Source organism: Phymastichus coffea, unplaced genomic scaffold (assembly GCF_024137745.1).
Source record: "Phymastichus coffea isolate CEN01 unplaced genomic scaffold, Cenicafe_Pcof_1.1 PCOF00074, whole genome shotgun sequence".
NCBI classification, from domain to species: domain Eukaryota; kingdom Metazoa; phylum Arthropoda; class Insecta; order Hymenoptera; family Eulophidae; genus Phymastichus; species Phymastichus coffea.
The window spans coordinates 1098182-1118011 of NW_026706885.1; the positions used below are offsets into that span (position 1 = coordinate 1098182).

The 19830-nt window shown below is 38.0% G+C and overlaps 1 protein-coding gene across 1 annotated transcript in view; it reads right to left on the reverse strand.

The window, feature by feature from the left end:
- LOC131668062 (serine/threonine-protein kinase 32A) overlaps positions 1 to 19830 on the reverse strand; it is a 49475-nt gene that overhangs the window by 2677 nt on the left and 26968 nt on the right. The window contains exons 6-8 of the mRNA XM_058941898.1: positions 16521 to 16610; positions 14159 to 14606; positions 2643 to 2921 (exon numbers count right to left, since the gene is read on the reverse strand). Coding sequence (XP_058797881.1) covers positions 2643 to 2921; positions 14159 to 14606; positions 16521 to 16610 — 817 coding nt within the window. The remainder of the gene's footprint in view (positions 1 to 2642; positions 2922 to 14158; positions 14607 to 16520; positions 16611 to 19830) is intronic.

The following is a 19830-nucleotide window of genomic DNA, read 5'->3' on the forward strand; positions in this document are numbered from 1 at the left end:
CTCAGTGCCACTAAGCCTTCCACGTGGCTTTGAAAAATTCAACCTGTTGACACTTCATTTCTGTCACTGTCTTTTAATTAATTTAACTTCCTTTTACTTATTTATTTCTTTTTCATTCGGTTGTCAAATTTTCAAAATGGGAGCAAGCTTTTAATCTTTCTTTGTGTCCGTCATCGCGACTACTAATGAAATCCTTTTTTGTCTATCAAAAAATGAGAAACCCTATTTTTCATGACTTAGAAATAGCGTTAATCTGACTTTAAATTCAAAATATACGAGTCAAAATACGTCGAAAACTGTTTTAGTTTATGTTTTGCGTAAAATTTCGACCCCTGCATAGCTTTTAAAACTATAAGTCAGATTAAAGAAGTCAAATTGAAGCTGTTATTTATCATTTTTTTCCTAAAAAATACTGTAAAAAATTCATAAAAATCTCATTTTGTTTTTAGCAATACAATAGTTTCTGTCGGCAAAAAACGGTGCAAGAATAACCAACTCAGATACGGATAAAAAACGCCATTATACAATAATAAATTGGAAAAATAAAAATCGTGTACTTTGAAAATTTGGTAAGACTGATATTTAAACATTCGATAAAACCGGAGCAAAATAAATGCATTATTTTTTGTTTAATACATTAAAGTATGCGCGAACGAGTGTTAAATATGTGTTTCTCTAATGCATGCATTGAACATTTTAAACATCAAACGCGGTTGACTAACTCACATTAAGCTTTAATATTTCTTAGATATCGCGTGACAATAGTTACTAGCTTCAATCATTAAATTCGACTTTCAATGACATGTTCTTTTAAAATTTGTTCAACGTCCTCGGCGACTTTTTTTATAATCTCATTCGAAACTCGTTAAAATGAAAGTTGATAGTAAATTGTAGAACGGAGCTGTTGATTATTACAAGAATGATAATGACAGTTAAACGAGAAGTCCAACAAAAATACAGTAAATAGTAACGTAATGAAAAGAGTCTTGAAATGAAATTTCTAATTGAATAAAAAGAAAACTTTCATATTCAAGGGACATTGAAACGTCAGTCAGAGTGAAGCTCAATGGTCTTTAATGCGTCATGATTCTATCTAATAACAAAGTCTTGAATTTTCAATATAAAATGAATGAAAGATCAACAGTCAAACTGCACCGAATTATAAATTAAAGCATGTATAGGGTATCGAACGTATGGGTTATACAATCGATATTCCGGGTGCAGATAGTGTATAACCATAACTCGTTGCTGAGCACGGTAAAATGAGCTCTCGAGATCGTTTTCCCATCCTATCCCACCAGCACAGTGTAAAACCCACAACGATTGACCGTACGCGAAGAAAAGTGAGTTCCGATATATAGATATAGATCGAAAAGCAGTTTCTTATCGCGCAGATCTGAAGCGTATACATAAGAAGTGAGATTGAGAGAGGAATGTTTGGCTTACTCAAAAGAAGCATAGTGGTAAGATGAGCAATGAACAAGAAAACACTTGAATGCCCCGACTCCTCCGACTACGTACTTTTTCATCCCTTCGGTTTGCTCTCGCGCAAATCGACTTTCTATTCTTCGCGAGCGCCCCCTTTTCGTTCATTCCAATCTACTACTACCAAATTCCATTTTATGCTTTGATTTCGGCACACTTGCGATTTTTATAACGCTTGGCGCGCAATGCGTTTCAGTACTGGCAATTTCGTAATGCATAGTGAACGACACTCGCTCGTATTCGCTCGTACGAGAGCCGAATTATTTATGACACGACTTGTGAGCACAAAAGCAGCAGTGATTTTGGTTTCGTGTTACCGCCAAATTATTTCAGACGCTCAACTTTTCCACGCACTGACATATTAGCTTCCACGTGTTTCATCATCGAATGCACGCGTATTTCGATTCCCAGAAACGTTTCGCATTTGCTGTTTGCTGCTTCAAAATTCATCGTTTATCATCGTTCGAGTGATTTACGTGATAAAGAACTCGAATAAAAGTATTCATTTCAATACATATAAGTTTGCTTTCGATTCTAACATGACATCGAACTAACTTTAAGAAGCCGGGATAGTGTGAAACATAACGTGAGATTAATTGAATCAATCTAAGGGAAATCAATAGGTACTTACGCAGATTAAATCTTGAACGTTACCTTTTCGCGCTGATATCTTACTGGAAATACTTGATCAGTTTTGTTTAATAAGTTTGCCCATAGAGAACTGAATTAATAGCTGTATAAAAATGCAACTCGCGCGATCGAATTAAAAGGGAGACGTTACATTATTAATCATTAATAAGATGAAATTGAAAGCTTTTGATTTGACGAGAATATACATTGCGGATTTCGTAATTGCATGTGCGCAAACACATTGTCAATAACCCGGCTGTTCAATTATTTATATGAGGGGTCCGGCGAATAGGCAGCGAGTTATTGCAATAAATAATATAGCGATGAAAGCAGCGTATTCAGGCTGAATCCCAGGCAAAGCCAAGTGCATTGAAAAAGAGCTTTCCAACGCGTGCGCGCACCTCCATTATCGAGCATTAAAAATAAATCCTCGAGGCTGGATGGACGAGTGGAGGAGGGCGCGCGCGCGGCCGAGAAAATGTGCAGGCGCCGCCGCGGGAGTAGATTTAGCGCGTCCGAGCGATTACCTTGATCCGCGTTGGGGCTGCTGCTCGACCACATCGGCGTCGGGCTCGTCAGCTGGTGCCGCTTGGCTCATGGCAGTGTTGAGCTCCTCCTCCCACAGCCGCTCCTTGCGCTCTCGCTCCAGCCGCTCGAGCTCGCGTTCCCGGTTGTACACGCGGTACTCGGGAATGAAGGCAAGTCGACGCTGCTCCTCGGCCAGCGAGGCTGCGTCGCCGACCGAGTGCTGAGCGCCTGCCGCCGCCACCGGCGACTCGTCCGCCAGAGACTCGGCCTTTAGCGACCTGCGCGCAAACAACAGCGTCGCTTTTATTCCGAGCAAGTCCTCCGTTGACAATACGACGCCTCTGGCAACCGCGGGACTCCTCTTGCGACAGAAATATTTCTCTCTGCGGCAACGGCACGTCCCGCTCTTGCCAAAAGAAATCACTTTTCAGCTATATTAACTCATCCCATCACAACAAGACTCTCGTTTCAGTCTGCTAATCACGCAAGCTCCGTCGGTCATTAATCCTTATCAATGTCTTACGCTCCTACTCTTAATCCCTACTCTAATGATGGTTCAATCTCCTTCTGTCTCTCTCTCGCGGCCATTAAACACTCGACGGATCCGCTTGATGTTCGCGTACTGCCCTGGATTTATCGAATTGGAATAGCCAATAATCACAGGTTACTTGCTTTTCGAAGAAACGGCAGTAGATAAGCAATGCGGGGGTCTATACGTCAACCAGGGACACTTTCTCCTGGTTCGCATGGCCGGCGTCTCTTTTTAATAAAATTATTATTTAATTAAACGTACTCATAGAGATTTGATCGCGCTATTACTATAATTGACACAAGCGAGAAAATATAGTGTTGTACGTGTTGTCCTATACCAAGCGAACGAGAGCGGCCGTCAGCTTTCGCGGCGGAGGGGATACGGTTACTACGGTGTCCGTAGGTCTCTATAAAGATTGCTAGGGTACCTGCCAAGCTATGTGCTGGCTCAGTGTACGGATAATTGGAAGATAACAAAAGACAGTCATTTTTTCAAATTTAAACCATGTCTATTGATAATTTCTCACAAAAAGGAATTAGGATTAAGTTACACATTTAGTTTTAGATCATTTTTTCATTCGTAGTATACTAAACTAATTTTCTTATGTCGCCGCTGATTGGGTTGCACTCCACAATTCACATATGTATAACTCAACAGTAGGCAACGATATCATCGGGAAAATCTGTTCTTGTATCAAATTCAAGTCGAACATCAACTGACGTACTCTTAATTGATTCGTTCTGTTTTAAGCAATCGATAACTATTAAAGGCAATCTATTAATGAAATCTGTTTTATTGAGCATCCGTTCGTTTTCTTTTCCATAGTAGGCGCTTTGAAAATTAGCATACATGTCATATAATAGCATATTGATTTTACCTAATGTTTAGATTGATATTTCTATACGGATATCATTGCGAATTGGGAAAAAACTTTACATTATTAAAGTTGCAGTGATCAAAATTATTAGCATTAGCACACGCTACACATTTTCGTTTAGTCTAAGAATCTAGAACGATAAAGCAAGGCTTTTCCAGCTGATTAGATGTCTTGACACTCCAAACATGCTTCAATGTTAAGGGTAATTTTGGATACTTGTACAATTCCTACGTGTAATAACTCATTGTTATTGCTCCATTACGTCCTATATGATTAAATAGTTTGATTTTTTCTCGGTCTGCTACTACTATGTAAGACATTAAACATTCAACTTTGGCCGAATGAATTTAAAATTTTTCATAAGTGGCAGGATTCCAGGACGGTGTAACGATACTAACATTTAAGACATCTCTTGATCTCGTAAGAATAAGTTCATGTTTCAAATCAACAGCAATTTTTATACAGGCTGTACCGAAAGTAACTGTACATCTGGAAAAAGTATCCAGGATCATATTTTCCAAGAAAATTGTTCAAACAATAGTTGTAGGATTGGGTTTGTTCCAAAGAAATAATCGATGACCTCAGCTCTGACTTTGAAGGTCTTTTTGGAAGGTCATTTCAAAGTCGACTTTTTTTTTAATGGAAACTCTTATTTTTCATTTCGGAAATGAAAAAAGCGAGGACCTTGAGTCAAACTGGACCCTGCGGGCAATTTGAAAGCTATAATAAATTGAGATGCACCGTTAGTTAAAGTCATCGATTATTTCTTTGGAGCTATAACTCTGAACAATTTTCTCGGAAAATGCGATCCTAGGAAACTTTTCCAGGTGTACAGTTACTTTTGATACAAAAATCAATTACGACCTGTAAATAACCTTCAGGGTCTATTTTGTACAAGGTCTAGGACATATCTGAAAGTAAAATTTCCCATAGACTATTGTTTGGTTTCAGTTTGAACGGCATACCTTTGCGTGTTAATATTTCTTTGAGAAAGCTTTTAGTATCTTCTATTTCGTAGCTACCAGTTGGTAAAATAATCATTTCTTGATTTTCGATGTAAATTTATTATTATCAATGTCAATATTTGGTATCAAATTAAATTTCAACAACTCAACTAAACCAAAAACATATTTTTTGCTTGGTGTCAGTTCGATCGGTGGAGAATAATGTATTTTGAGTACTAATGATCTTCTCGTGAGACTCAACATTAGTGTATTCTCTATGACAGATACATATCAAGTGACAGTTATTTCTTAAACGAGCGTTTTTTATACTAGTTTATTCTTCTATAGTTTGTTTAAAAGAAATTTGAGACAAAGATGGCCGCAATTATGTCTTAAAATCTTAATATCTAATGTAATTGTACTTAATTGTATTGACTTTAAGATAAAGCAATAAACCTATAGGCGGTTAAAGATCACCAAAACTACTATCTTTCACCCGCATTCTATCCCAAGTTTTTTAATTTCGTCGGCTTCGTTTCTCCCTTCAATGTTCTCTCAATTCTAAGAATAAGTAATGTCGTTATCTTTTTAATCAGCGTCTAACGGATTTTTTCCAGAATCACCTTGAACGAGTCGTTTTTTCAATTTAGTTCCCGATCCGCAATATTGATAACCAGGCAAAAGAGCTTTGAATGGCAAGTTATTAATGATCTTGTATACTAAGCCGCCACCAGTTTTTCTTTTACGATGAATAATTATACTTCTTTGGAAGACGAAGTCTTAATGTAACTAAAAATATATAACCAGTCTTTTCATAGTTCGTGGACTCATTCGTTGTTGAATCAGTGCAAATAACGTGCAAAGAACATGGACTTCAAAGGGCAACCGCTTAAGCTTCAAGTCATAAATTTTAATAGGGTGATAGAACCGAAGAAACGAGAAAAAACATGATGAATTACTGTCCGACAGTAGACGAGCAGTTTTCTGCGCACCTAGAAACTGCGAGAAAAACAACTGCCTCCTAACACTAATCACTCATCCTAATGAACTTAGATTTGAAAATGTATATGTTTACTCAAAGTCTCTTAATCAGCCCAAGTATAAATTTTTAAAAGATTTATTAGAGCAAATTGATGGTATATAGTATCATGCATTCAACGATCATGAGATAATTGTTTCATCAAATAAAGTAATTGTAAATTCCACTATGATTTTCGATGATATAACCATTGAGAAGCAGAACTATGTGAGAGCATTCTTCTGAATGAGAAGATATAAAAAAGTGGATAGTTTCTATCTCTGTCAATCATACGCTCGCATTCCGAAGCATATCATAAATCTACTAATTTTGTTTCTACAAGATGACGTGAACACATTTTCAATGATAATGTTAAATCAGATGTTTTCTTTGAGAAGTTTACAGAGATTTGTTCAAAGTGTTAGAGAGACAATGAATTCTTAGTTATCGACAGAGACATACCAATAAATCATGAACAATGTAGAAAGGGATTTGATTCTTTTGCTATAAATATTGCGGAGTGAGTGAATAAAGGTTATTAACTTAAAAGACACTTTAGAAATTACAACTGTCAACATGGCTGATTTTGAAAGAAAAAAGAAGGTGCTGCAGCAATAATCTGCCACTCGTAATTCTATCAAATGCAAGTATTAATATTAAAAATGTCTTGAAAGGGTAAAAGTAGAAGATACTTAGGAAGACACAGGTAGTCGAGGGCCGTACCAAGAAAAAGTGTAAAGTGCCCGACGCTAACGTAGATAATTTTATTGAAATGCTGTACTCAAAATCTCTCTCATAGCTCCTCCGAAACTTGACGCACACGAGCTCAAAAGCGTTTCGTGGCCGTAAAGCCAATTCCTGGCTTTAGGAGTCTGGCTCCTGGAGGCCGTTAGACTTCCGGGTTATGTAGATCGCCTAAGGCCGGAAAGGGGAAGCTGCTTAGCTGACCTGGGGACCGATAGGCTAGCGAGCGGGGGAACGAATGAGAGTGCATGAGTTATCAAGTGGACGGGGTGTGGCCTGAACTCTGCGTAAGGCCCAATGAGGGAGTCCACCCTCCTAGAGATGCTGCGGTGGCTCGAACGAGACACGCCGCCGACAATTTGTCTCCTTTTGACTCACTTTACTTTTTGATCTGCGACGGGCAAGTTACTTTGCTCTTGAGCGAAAGATTCTTTTTTGAAGTTCATTAGATTTACCTCGAGCGTTCCCTACGGGGTTTATCCTTGTATACTTTAATTGCATTTTCTTCAAATAAAAATTTAATTTGTATCTTATTTCCGCTGAAATAAAATTCGGTATTTTTACTGACCTCGTGCCTTTCAATTAACTAATAAAGCGCGGGTAAAGCTATTTTTGAAAAAACATTGAATGAAACTTTTAAACCTGCGATTGATCCATTGAAGAAACTTGTAAAGGTAGATACTGATAAAATTAACGCTATTACTGAACAGGCATTGAAAAAGAAAATCACGTTCTATCAAGTTTTTAATTCAAGAGCAACAGCTGACACTCCTAATAAACCTTGCTATTTCAATGGTACTGCTAATGAATTAAATTTTACATTCCAACCGCTTCATACTATATTTGAATCCGCTATTGCTACTGATGATGATGACTACTGCTATGACGAATTTTACAAAGTCAGCTGAATAATGCTATAATTTACAAATGTATCTACAGAACAGCAGCCGCAGCTTGCAATTGATGACTCAATTGTAGGAAACTATCTTCGATTCTGGTAAGAACCTCAACAGAAAAGTAATTTAAACAAGACAATTGATATCCAACAACGAGAAAACACATATGTGAAAGGCCATTCTCCAATTTCTTCGAAAACGATAATGTGACTAAATGACCAAGCATACAGCAAGACAATAATTGAAGTTCTAATGTTCAAAGGTTGTTCGCCCTTAGACCAGACAATAAACGTGCGCGCTCTTGTGTTCCAACAGTAGCCATATCTGGCCCACATGTTGGAAATATGGCGCTTAATCCGCTCGCTAAATACATCTATACGAACCAGGGAAACCCTAGCCTATCAATATGTGGTTCGAAATTATTTTGCAATATGTGGTCATCCTAACAACCTTCGCTCAGGTAGCGAACGATAGACACGCGCCATGTGTTACACCCCTGTCGTCTCGACCGACTGAACCCTTTGGGAACCAAAGGAGAGAAGGAAAGAAAACTCTCCACCCACTTGTCGCTGCCTTCCACGAGGTGTTCTGAGAGTATACGCCCTCTCGTTAGTTTAGTTGTCGTTTGAATGGTTTGCCGTTCGCACTCACCTAAGGAAACCTCTGCATCTTAGTCGTGTCTCCGACGCGCGATCCATTGTAACAGTTACGAGTGTACTGCCGTGTTCTCCGCAAACATGCTCCTTTGTTCTTCCTAGCGCCATCTTCTCATTCGAAAATAACTCAGCTGCTCGAATGTCGATCGTACCGAGATAAGAGAGTTCTCAAAACAAGTGCGTCGAACTGGCCATCCGACCCTTTGTACAGGCTATGCGAGCTTCACCGTTAATCAGTTATATTCATTATTCAGTAGTATTATAAATTAATTGTCATAATAATTAACTCGATTTGTATCCGTCTCATGGCTTTTTCCCTCTCTATAAGGTTTTTGTACACTATTAAATTCTCGAATTATCACATAAATAATTTCATTATTTATGTACCTACACACCCTTTCACCAGCAGCAATTCCTCCTTTTTCTCTTATACTTTTAAATTAAATAGAGATGATTAGTTATGAAAATTACTCAAATAACTTACTAGAAGTTGTAGGAGTTCTACTACTGAATACTAAAGAAGAATGAGGCTGCCGTTGCTTCAAGCTGTTGCTGCTCAACTGTGCTCGTCTTGAGTGCTTTTTTTTCCTTGTTCGGTTATAACCATCATCTGTGATGGTCATGTACCGTATTTCCATACTTAGCGTAAAAGATTAGTTTGGTTTCATTGGATGTTGGAGGGGATTTGAAAGGTGAGAGCAAATGCTGGAAATCTGCGAATGTATGATTCAAGTATATAGGCTTGAAATTGAAAAGGAAATATGGCTCTTTCGAATCTACTATACCTGGTTTCTTCAGTTTTAACCTTAGACTGTTTTTGTAAAACTATTTAATTTTAGGTTTGTTTGTAATATCTTCTCAATAGTAGAATGTATATAGAAAATGTCTTTAATTTTGGTTGATAGCAAATTTAATGTGCGAGTACTATACGAATCATATTCCACAGGCAGATTTAGCATCAAAACGCATTGGCTCGTAGTGGTAACTGAACTATTAACATATTAGTACATTACGATACAAGTGCGGGAAAGTAAATTCTTGTCTCGTGTGGCGTTTACGCCCGAGCGAAGCGAGGGTGGAAAGATACACGAGACGAGAAACTCTTTCTGTTGTTGTTCTGAAGTTACATGTTGTTAAACAATTGTTCTGAAGTTTTTGCTTTTTTTATTTGTTTATTAGATTCAGTACTACTGTTGGAGAATTTTGACCTATTGTATAATTTCCTTCTATTATTACCCATAATGAACAAAAAATCCCTAACCTCATTTCACATAAAGATTAGATAAACCATAGGTTAAAAATCATGAATAAAAGAAACGTGAACTCGCATATTAAAATAAATGAAATCACACACCAACATAGATAAGAAAAGAAGACAAACGGAAAGGAGGGATACTTAGGTTATCTTGTAGTCTTAGGTTAAGCCACGTGTAATTGCCATGATTTCACAGAATTGTCTATGTAAGGTAGATTGCTAAATTCTTTTCTTATTCTTGAGTTGTCTTTCATATTACTCCACGTAATGTTCTTGTAATAATTTTCAGGTATCTATTTCTTTGACTCAATAAGAACAGGTCACTTGTATTTACTTATATGAAACGTTAATATTTTAGTTTCTGGCATTGATTATTGCTACACGGTAGCAACAATGATTTTGTATAGCTTTGTTCTATCGATCGGCTTCTAAAAAAATTCCAAATTAACCTTGATGCACCTTTATTCACCTTTTTCACGATCTCATGTTTGAACGATATCACTTAACGTCCGAATTTTTTCGATAATCTCTCAATCATCACTTATCTTCTGCTCCCTTTCAGTTCATATGTGGTGTAATCTACTTCGTATATCACACTGCTCACGAGTTATGATTTATAAATCTATTAAACAACTTTGATAATTTTTATGCGTAATAATATTTTTAACTGTATGGGTTTTGACTCCTTTCGCCTTTTACATTGCTGATTTATTACTTCAATACTGTACATTTTACTTCATAGCCCAAAGAATTCCTTCATAATATTTCGATCACATTCGTCTTATATTACACCAAAAACTTTTTTTTGAGCTAGAAGTATATCAAATCCATTGTTAATTGAATAGTTATATATCAAACTTATCGATATCTTCTTTCATAATTCCATACATATCAACGTCTTAAATTTCATATAGGAGACTGTCAATATCAGATTATTTACATATAAAAATTCTTCAACATCTTGTTATGTTCATTCTCATTGAATTCTATGCCCATATATTTATTATTTGCTTTTGAATGCTGTTACAGCATTGACTAATACCTCTATAAATACTTTTTCGAATAAATAAGACCATATCAATATCATTTAATACTTCAAGTTCAATATTTGTACACTTTAATATCACATTCCGTGTCAATCCAGGAGTGATGTAATAATGTGTCGGGTCTAGTTTATACGCAGCTACACAGGTTATACGGAAATTCTCGAAAATATCAACTAATAGTAGTACATCTGTTTTCAGATAAAAATCAAAATACTGACCTAAATTTTTAATTTGAAAAGTATTCAAAACGTTTTGCATGTGAACAAAACCTGCATTAGATATATTACTATATGTAATTGACTATGTAATTGACTATGGAATCTTTCGATAGAAGATAATTAATTTTCTGCTACACTATTTAAACTACTAACATATTGGTATGGGAAGACATATTTCCTTTTGAATAAATCGATTTGTATTGTAGTGAAATTATCATTCTCAAATTCTCTTTTTACAATATTTAGCTGAGGCAAGTATAACGCTAATTTATCAAGGCATGAAACCAAATGAATCAACGTAACGCAAACTAATGGGACAATCCCTAAGGTTTTGTAAATATATTTATAGATATATAACGCCTTTTGTTTTTTGCTAGAACAGAGATTTTGCCCTTAAAATCTGGATTAATAGCAATTTTTTTCACGATATAATGAGAGTCATAATCTATCTCCCAACAAACAAAATTTCGTGCCTTTAATGCTGTCATTCGTAGCATTAACACTACGTCCTCCCGGTGTGTGGAATTTCCTCCTCCCTTAACAAACTAAACTGCACCTACATATGTATCCTCTGCAACGTTTTAAAAATCTCCTGGTATATCAGAAATGCCCAAGTCCTAAAAGAAACTAGCCTCCCCTCCCTCCCGATAGCCGTTGTTCTTTACGCCTCCAATCTCCGAGAATCGGTCAAATCTCACCCTAACTCTTCCATTAATTGCCTAGTCAAAAGCAAGCCAAAGAACAAAGTTCCAAGACCTTGTTTCTTAATTCCACGTCCTCAACTCACCCTTTGACGTCATAGTTTCGCCACTTAGCACACAGCACCCCTACCGTGGAGTCCTAATCTACATGTTTTTTTTCACAAAAAGTTTAGAACCTCCGAGTTGGTAACCTCGAGGAGGAATTTTAGTTGATAGGCATCCCAGAACATCGGAATAAATCTAACACTACCCAACTTTACATCATTGGGCGTCTTCAAAAAATTTCCCGTCCTCGCCCACCGAAGAAAAATCTTATATTCTCATTTCTGATTGAGCTATAGTACTGTTGATACCTAACTACGAAAAGAAGTATTCAAAATGGATTATATATTAGATATTCAGGGCTTTCAATGTCCGCAAAATTGCTTTGTTTGTAAAGAACTATTTTAATCCAAATGTTTTTTTTATTTAAACTTTAGTATTATTTGCTAAAATTTCCTATTAAATATCAACATGTACATAGATAGAATGAATTATATTAGCATGGTATATTATGGGGATTAAGCGTAATATTATATAAAATTTTATTGATTATTTTACGTAATCATTTACGAAATTCCAGAAATATTTATATAAAAGGAGAAAAAAACAATGGCCTCAAAAAATGTACTATCTGAAAAGTAAGCTTTAGTAACGTATGCTCGTATATTGAATCTATGTAGATAATTATTAATTTTAGATCTTGAAAGTGATATAGGATACCCTCCGTTAGCAGAATTACATAGTCCAATAGGACGTCATGGGTATTTCATTGTAAAAAACTGATTTCATATGCGCTACCATGAATAAATAAAAATTGCCTATTCGTATAAAGAAGAGACAAAAACAAGTTGAATCACAAAGAGCCGACACAATAGATTCATTGAAAAATCAATATAATTTATATAAGAATTCACCTACATATTTTGAAATAGTACCACTCCTCGTAGGTGGTCCGAATGCGATACATACATTGCTTATTTACTAACGAGCATGCCAATTTAATGGTATCAATCGGAAGAGTATTTGTCTAGTTTCTAAACGCAGAAGACTCAAATCATTAAAATGAAACACTATGCCCTAACTTTCAGTTGTGCGCTCGTTTCAGTAATGCTGCAACAAATTTGATGTATCAAATTTCAAACAATAATATTTTGTTATTCGTTTTTCTGACTGTCATTAAAAAATCAATTTTAAAAATTTGGTCATGTGATCATTGTAACGTTTAAAAAAATATTTTTTGGTTTCCATTTTTAAAAATGTACCATGAAATTCTGCAAAAAACTGTGTAATCTTTCAACAGCAATAGGCAGATTTGTTTAATTTTATCATTTATTAGCTTTGATATTTAGGTTAAGCTGTCATTGGGTATTTTATGATACCCTCATTCAAAATGATAATACTAAATTTGTGATATGTCCTGCTAAAGAGTTTGCCAAAAATATTCCAAGTTGTGACACGGAAAGACCTGCGTTCTTGTTATAAAGTAATTAAGATAATTCCATAGACTTTACGTAAAAATTGAAAAAAAGCTAGGAGTGATGAATACTGAACCTCATAATGATTGTTAAACAAAATTATGCATTATCTAATAACATAGATCTGCAATATAAGGGGTTGTGATTGTTGTTGGCTAATTGAGAGTCATTTCTGAAGTGATTTTTTGCATATAATTCGAATTCAGATTCAAAATTTATCTATCATGCCAGGTTTTTTAGATATCCTAATCTAAAACGACAAAAAAGGCGGTTTTTTTTAGTATATTTAAGGCCCCGTAACATTGTGGACAATGTTTTTTTTTCTGAAAACGTGGTAAACCATCTGAAAGGTCTACACTTGCCCTTTAAAATCCATATTTAAGATTTGAGATCTTTTTTTTTCATCGAGATATCGTTGATTGAAATTAAGTATTTTAACAGTTTCGAAACAGAAAATCAGGGTCTAAGGGTCTGGGGTTATAGTGTCGCAGGTTACAGGGCTAGAGGGTTGAGGAAATGAGGGTATAAGGGTCTGGTGTTTTTCCCGTTTTCAGAAAAAAAAACATTTTCCGTGATGTTACGGCACCCCAAAAAACCGCCTTTTTGCCCCTTTCAGTTAGAATATCTAAAAAATCTGACGTAATCAACAATTTTGGACTCCAAATTCGAATTATACGCAAAAAATTACTTTAGAAATTACCTTTAACTAGTCAACAACAAAACCATGTAGATCTGTGTAATTTATTCAAGTCTTATCTGTCTATATTATTATGTTATAATGAAGTACTCAATATTAATACAGTTTGAAATTAGTGACTGTATTGAAGCATAGAAAAAGCTTTACACGAAACAAGTCGCGTATTATGTATAATAATATCTGAGATTTTCAGATGGAATAAAAAATTAATACTTGGTGAGTATGTTGTATTCAAAATTTTTAATTCTATTAGGATAATAACTGAATTGGAAGCCGGTCAGTCTGGTCAACGGGTCTTCTGGCAAAAGTATAAAAAAACATTGATATCTCGTTATCGAAGCAGCGAAGCTGAACGGCAATTTCCGAAACTAAGTTGGCTTTAAAAATATTTGATTTGACACGAGAATAGCATACCTCTGTTTAGCCAATCTCTTCTTCTTTTTGTGAAGCGGTTTGGTTTCGACGATCATTTCCTCGAGCTCGAAGGTGGGATCGCAGTTGAGATGGTCCTTGGGTGGTGTAAACATCGGCTTGATTTTTTTATTCAGCACGGCGTCAAAGTCCAAATTGGACATTAGTCCCAGCTGTTTGAGCTCCTTCAGTGTGGTGCACCTCTCAAGAGGCTCGACCGCTAACAAATGTTGAATCACCTCACGAGTGCCACGAGACCATCGATTTGGTGCTTCGGGACGCTCGGTTAGCAAGGCCAAAGCTTCGCGGTGAGTCGTCGACGCGTGAATCGCGAATGGTCTGCAACCTGCCAATGTTTCCCACGCCAACACTCCGAGGCTCCACCAGTCTACCGCGAAACCATAGCCTAGTACACCATACTCTTCGCAAGCGCATTTGTAGATCTCTGGGGCTACAAAACAACAAGCGAAATCCAGTTACGTTTTAGCTTCTCTTATACATTTGTTCGTGAATTCTGAATAAATGATCCTTCTGAAATTTACGCCATAGCATTTAATCTTCTCGACATCTTCTCCTCTCATGTAATATATTTTTCACATTTTTTTGTCTCGTATTTATTTACCGACCTTCGTTTACCCCACAGGCATATCGTAAATTGATAAATTACTCGGAGATTGTTGACTATAAAAAGCAATTTATATTTAACAATACCAAACGAGAATAATAGAAATTACAAATTTGTTCATTATTTACTGATTGTTTTTTTTACATTGTACGGACCGTACAAAAGTTTCCAGATGAAAAAACTTGAATAAAGAAAGTTTTACACTTTATCGACTTCCTAGTTTACAAATTCAAATAACGAAAACTAGAAAGTATTTGAATGTAGTTTTTACAAATGTATAAAAATAATTATGAATATGAGTTATGAATGAGTTGTAAAATTATTGATAGGACGTAACCTTTTACCGCGTTAGAAATTTAATCAACATTCAATCATCAAGTAGATTTTGGAAAATGATGAAAATGAATTTTCTCTAATTTTCATATTGATAAATTATGCCATATCCGTGTGACATTTTTTTCGCAGAGCACATCAATGTCGGTGTAGCTTCGAGGCCACTAAAATAATTAATTAGTTGATTGAAATTAAGTAAGGGCGTATTCCACGAAGCCACTAGACGTGTCAATGCAGAACGCAAACATCGTCGGTAAATATTCATGTCGCTGGGCCTCGAGCTGTATACGTAGGCACGTGGTCGTAGCTTTCCTTTTTTTATAAATCGCATTTCTCGAATCTACCGAAGCGAGCGCGGAGGGTTTTTCCGCTCTAAAAAAGGAAGAAAAAATTGGGAAAATATATGCGATGTTTTCCCGAGCATACATGACAGATGAGAGAGAGAGAGAGAGAGAGAGAGAGAGAGAGAGAGAGAGAGAGAGAGAGAGAGGCGAATGAGAAGGAAAGGAAGACACAAAAGAAGACGTTGGAAGTCGATCTTGCTGTACAGCTCTATAGAAAAAAAAGAGAAATGATAGGTGCACGCTCGCGTTTCAGATCGGGGAATCTCTCTGAAGTGTATGAGAACGATATAGCGTGACGGTAAATTGAGGAGCTGGAGGGGGTGGAGGAAAACTTGAATGGTCCCCTCGCCGTCACAGTCCAGCGGCTGGGGAATCCAATAACATTCCTTCGCCACTTCGCTTGCCGATGCTGGAGACCGATGGTTCGCTGGAAATCTGCTTGATATTTACGCGGCGATTGGCATTTTCAGTCATTCGCTCTCACTTTACTGACATTTCGAATTGAACGAGCACCGATCGAGTTCGACGTTTTGTTTCGAGGCTTCCAGGAGAAATAATTGACCTACTGGCATTGCTTCTGCCAACGCGTAAAGGTCGCACCGAGAAAAGAGTCTTCTTGTAACATAAGACATCGCATAACACAACATAACATAACAAAAGGAAGTATGCTTGTTACGAGTGGATATTTTTTCCTTATAACAGAATGTCTTTTTTTTTTGCAAGAGGAAATATTTACACTGAACGAATACAGAAATCACGACACTATACGCAAGGCAATTTCGAGTTGAGTGCAGAGCGCGAAAAAAGCAATCGTCTAGAATAGAAAATAAGCAAAACTATAAATTGAGACGTTTTGAACGCAAGAGATAAAGTTGCTCGTTAATAGACGTTGAGACTGGCGTAATCGAATCACGACGCGGCGTGGTCCGGCAGATACGATTAGATCGAGAGAGGAGGGGCGTCTTCCATTGTAACAGCATTACAGCTGGCGATAATTTGCTAACAGCCGCTGCTGCTCGCTATAATGAAAATCGTGCGGCTAGATAATATGATAAGCACACACCCATGTATGGCTTGGTGCCGGACATCGACGTAGCCAGCTGGTCATTCTTCAGCGTCGCCGCGATGTTGAAGTCCGTCACGTGGGCGTGGCCTGCAACAAACCCAACACACGATTCGATTAATTTACGAACGCTCTTTTTTTTGCCCCCCCCCCCCCCTTTGTCGCTCGTAGTAAGATATAGGGCTTTCTTCCATCGTTCATTTTACGAAACGCACGTACATTACGCGCAGTCGTGAACTTCACATCGGTCAATGTTTAACCATTGGCGTGGAAAGCTCTTTCGTGCCATGCAATTCAAAGCTAGCAAGTGGCGGAATAGCAGCTATACGTAAATATGCTGATAGAACTGACGCGTTGATCTTCTGAAAATGAGTACATTCCTCTCACAGTTCCCTCGAGGAGCTTCTCGCAAGGAAATCTTCATTAAGATCCTTTGACAGCGTTATATAGAATAGCTTGCGGGCCAGAGAGACATTCCACTCGATGGAAGCTGACTCGCAGGTCAAGCAACGCGCGACTTTACGAGGGGGAGGAAATGCATCGTTATTGCTACTTCCAATCCGACGAGTCTGTCGCGCCCGCGCGCGAGCGACAAATTACGCAAATGGAAACCACGTGGGACCGACTCACTCGTCGCGGTAAAATTATTCAAATCAAAAGCGCTGTCTGCGCGCCCGTTGGGCATCGGGCATATAATATTTGCTCGTTCTGGAACTCCAGCTCTTTGGCCGCAACTGCAAGCAAGGGGACTCGTTATCGCGATGCGAGTCGAGTGCCCCACGCTACGCATCCCTGCAACGCGAATGTGTGCGCTACGCGTTTTCTGACCTTACTCAAAAGAGGCGAACCCTCGCTGAGTAATCAAAGCCGCTCGATCTACGGCCTGTTTGTTTCCCGCTAATTCGCAGCCAATCGGCGCCAGGCCGCCACTCCACGGGGTCTCTGCCCCGATAAAAATTCCGACGCGATGTCGATTCACGCGAAAAATGACTTTCTCAACGTGCGGGGACAAGTAAATATCTAAACTGATTTTTGAGGGGCAGAGAGCACAAACTAGGAGAGGACATCCGAATCGATGCAACTACGACGTCGGGATAGTGCGCCTTCTTCCGTTGCCAATCGCAGCGAGCTACCGCGGGATAAATCAACGCAATTAACGCCCATCGGATCTTTATTCGCACGCCCAAATTTGATTCGTTTACGCGGCAAACGAGCGCTCGTTCGGATGTGTCCGCGCGTTAGCCGAATCCCAGCGCGCGCTGACTTTCTCGATTGTTCTTTCGCTCGTTTTCCCCGCGTTACGCTATACTCATTACAATCGAGAAATCAAATTTCCATCTAAATGCTTTTGGCCGAACGTCGCTGCGCTAATTGCTGTTACGACTCGATTCGAGACTCGCGCTTACGATCACTTCTATGTTTGTACGTTCTCGGAGAATATTATTTTACGTGACATTGCTCGCTGTTCGTCAATGTTATGCGCTGAGTTCATTCGCGGTGGTCGTTTACGTTTGTAAATCGCTGATACAAATGTAAATGAATAAAAAAGTCAAGGAATCGAAATAACGAGTACTCAGCAGTTGTGGACAATGCGCTTTCATTACTATAAGCAGTGAGGGCTGGCATTATAAAAGAAAGCAGGCATTGAGTTACACGCGGGTATGTTGGCTACAGCCGAGGTCTACAATACAGGAAACGCTTTTTGTTTGCCGTAATTGCTCGCGCAACACTGCAGGACTTTGCCGTCTCGCGAGAGAGCGAGAAACAGTCGACTACTCACGTATACAAGAATGATAATTACAAGTTGAAGAGCGCAAGGTCAGCGGCGAACAACAAAGAAAATGCGCAAGCTTTCTCTGGAGCTTCTCCTTAACGACCGCGTTCGTTTATTCTTCCTCTCATTAGTGTAGCCTTTGTGCGTTTTTATATTGGTCGGGATTCTCGTGGAAGAGGTATCGGCATTTTTTTAATCGAACAAAAGCGAAGCTCCAAATTCGGACGCCAAATTCGAGAAAGTCCATATTTTCAAGCCTTTTCATATGATGTGCTGCTATAACACTGTGGAGTATAGGTGTAGAGTCGAAAAACGGTTGGCTTCCCTGCGTCAATGGAAAAAAGGACGCGCGAACGCGGACCTTCTTCTTTTTGTGCTCTCCACGTAGGTGCTCCTGCCGCTGGTGTATCCGTACAACTCATTGGCCGCAAGGCTCCTAGTTTTTCCTCGTTCTTCGTTATTTTTCCGACTAGCGCAAATCCGTGACCTCTGCTCTTTGTCCTTAGCCGGGCGTACACTGCTAGTATCTATAAAAGTTCATTTTACGAGTTCTCTGGCCATGCCATAAAATAAGTGCCAGCCTTCTTTTTCTTGCGCAGTCGTACGCACCGCCGTGAATACACGACATTAGTTTGGCTTATCCTGCCGCGAAGCGGATGGCGCGAATTTCTTTCTGCGCGACTATTCTTCCGAAATTTCTCTTATTACAGAGACCGAACAATTTTGAAATACTTGAAAAAGTACGAGTAGACGTCATATCATCCCATTCAAGTAGACAACGACTTGGTCAAACTTGTGTATTAAGGGAAAGATACTGAATAGTTAAAGGTATTATACCTATTAGGTTTCGTATGAATCTTGTTTTTCATGTCTCCTTCGTAAAAAGTGACAGCAACAATCAAGTTTGGCTAAAGCAGCACGGTATTATTGATGTATACTCACCGACAATAATACTACTGTCAAGCAGTGGATTGACAGCTGAGATTTTCTGATAAATACAAACTTAATCGTCTGTTTGTGTCGCCGCTTATAATTTTTTCTATAAAAACGAATGACGCACAGGAACTTCAACGATGTCACCATTGTTGCGTAGAAATGGAGCAGAAGTATTATTTTGCGAGCACATAATAATAAATTTCAGTATACTCGATACATGTAGTAGAACTTTGTTAGTGCTTTTCAAATAAAAATTGATTATTACAAAGTAGTTATTGACAAATAATAAAACTCAATGATTACGAAGTATTTCATTTTCAAACTATACTTGTATTTTCGTAGTAGCGCTCGAGAACTTGATTACTTGACAACGAATTCTCAAACGATTAGAACTCAAGTAAGCAATGTCAGCTGTTCGAAAACAACGAAAAAGATCACTTATTGACATTTTCATGAATTTGTTACGCTTATAGATCGGATGTTCAGCGGAGCATATGTGTTATAACACAGGGTGGCGCAGCTGTTGTCACGAAGGATCGCACGCCTAACTTGCTTTTTTCTCGTTGGAAACGGGTGGCTGTCTCTCTTTTCTGAGGGTTT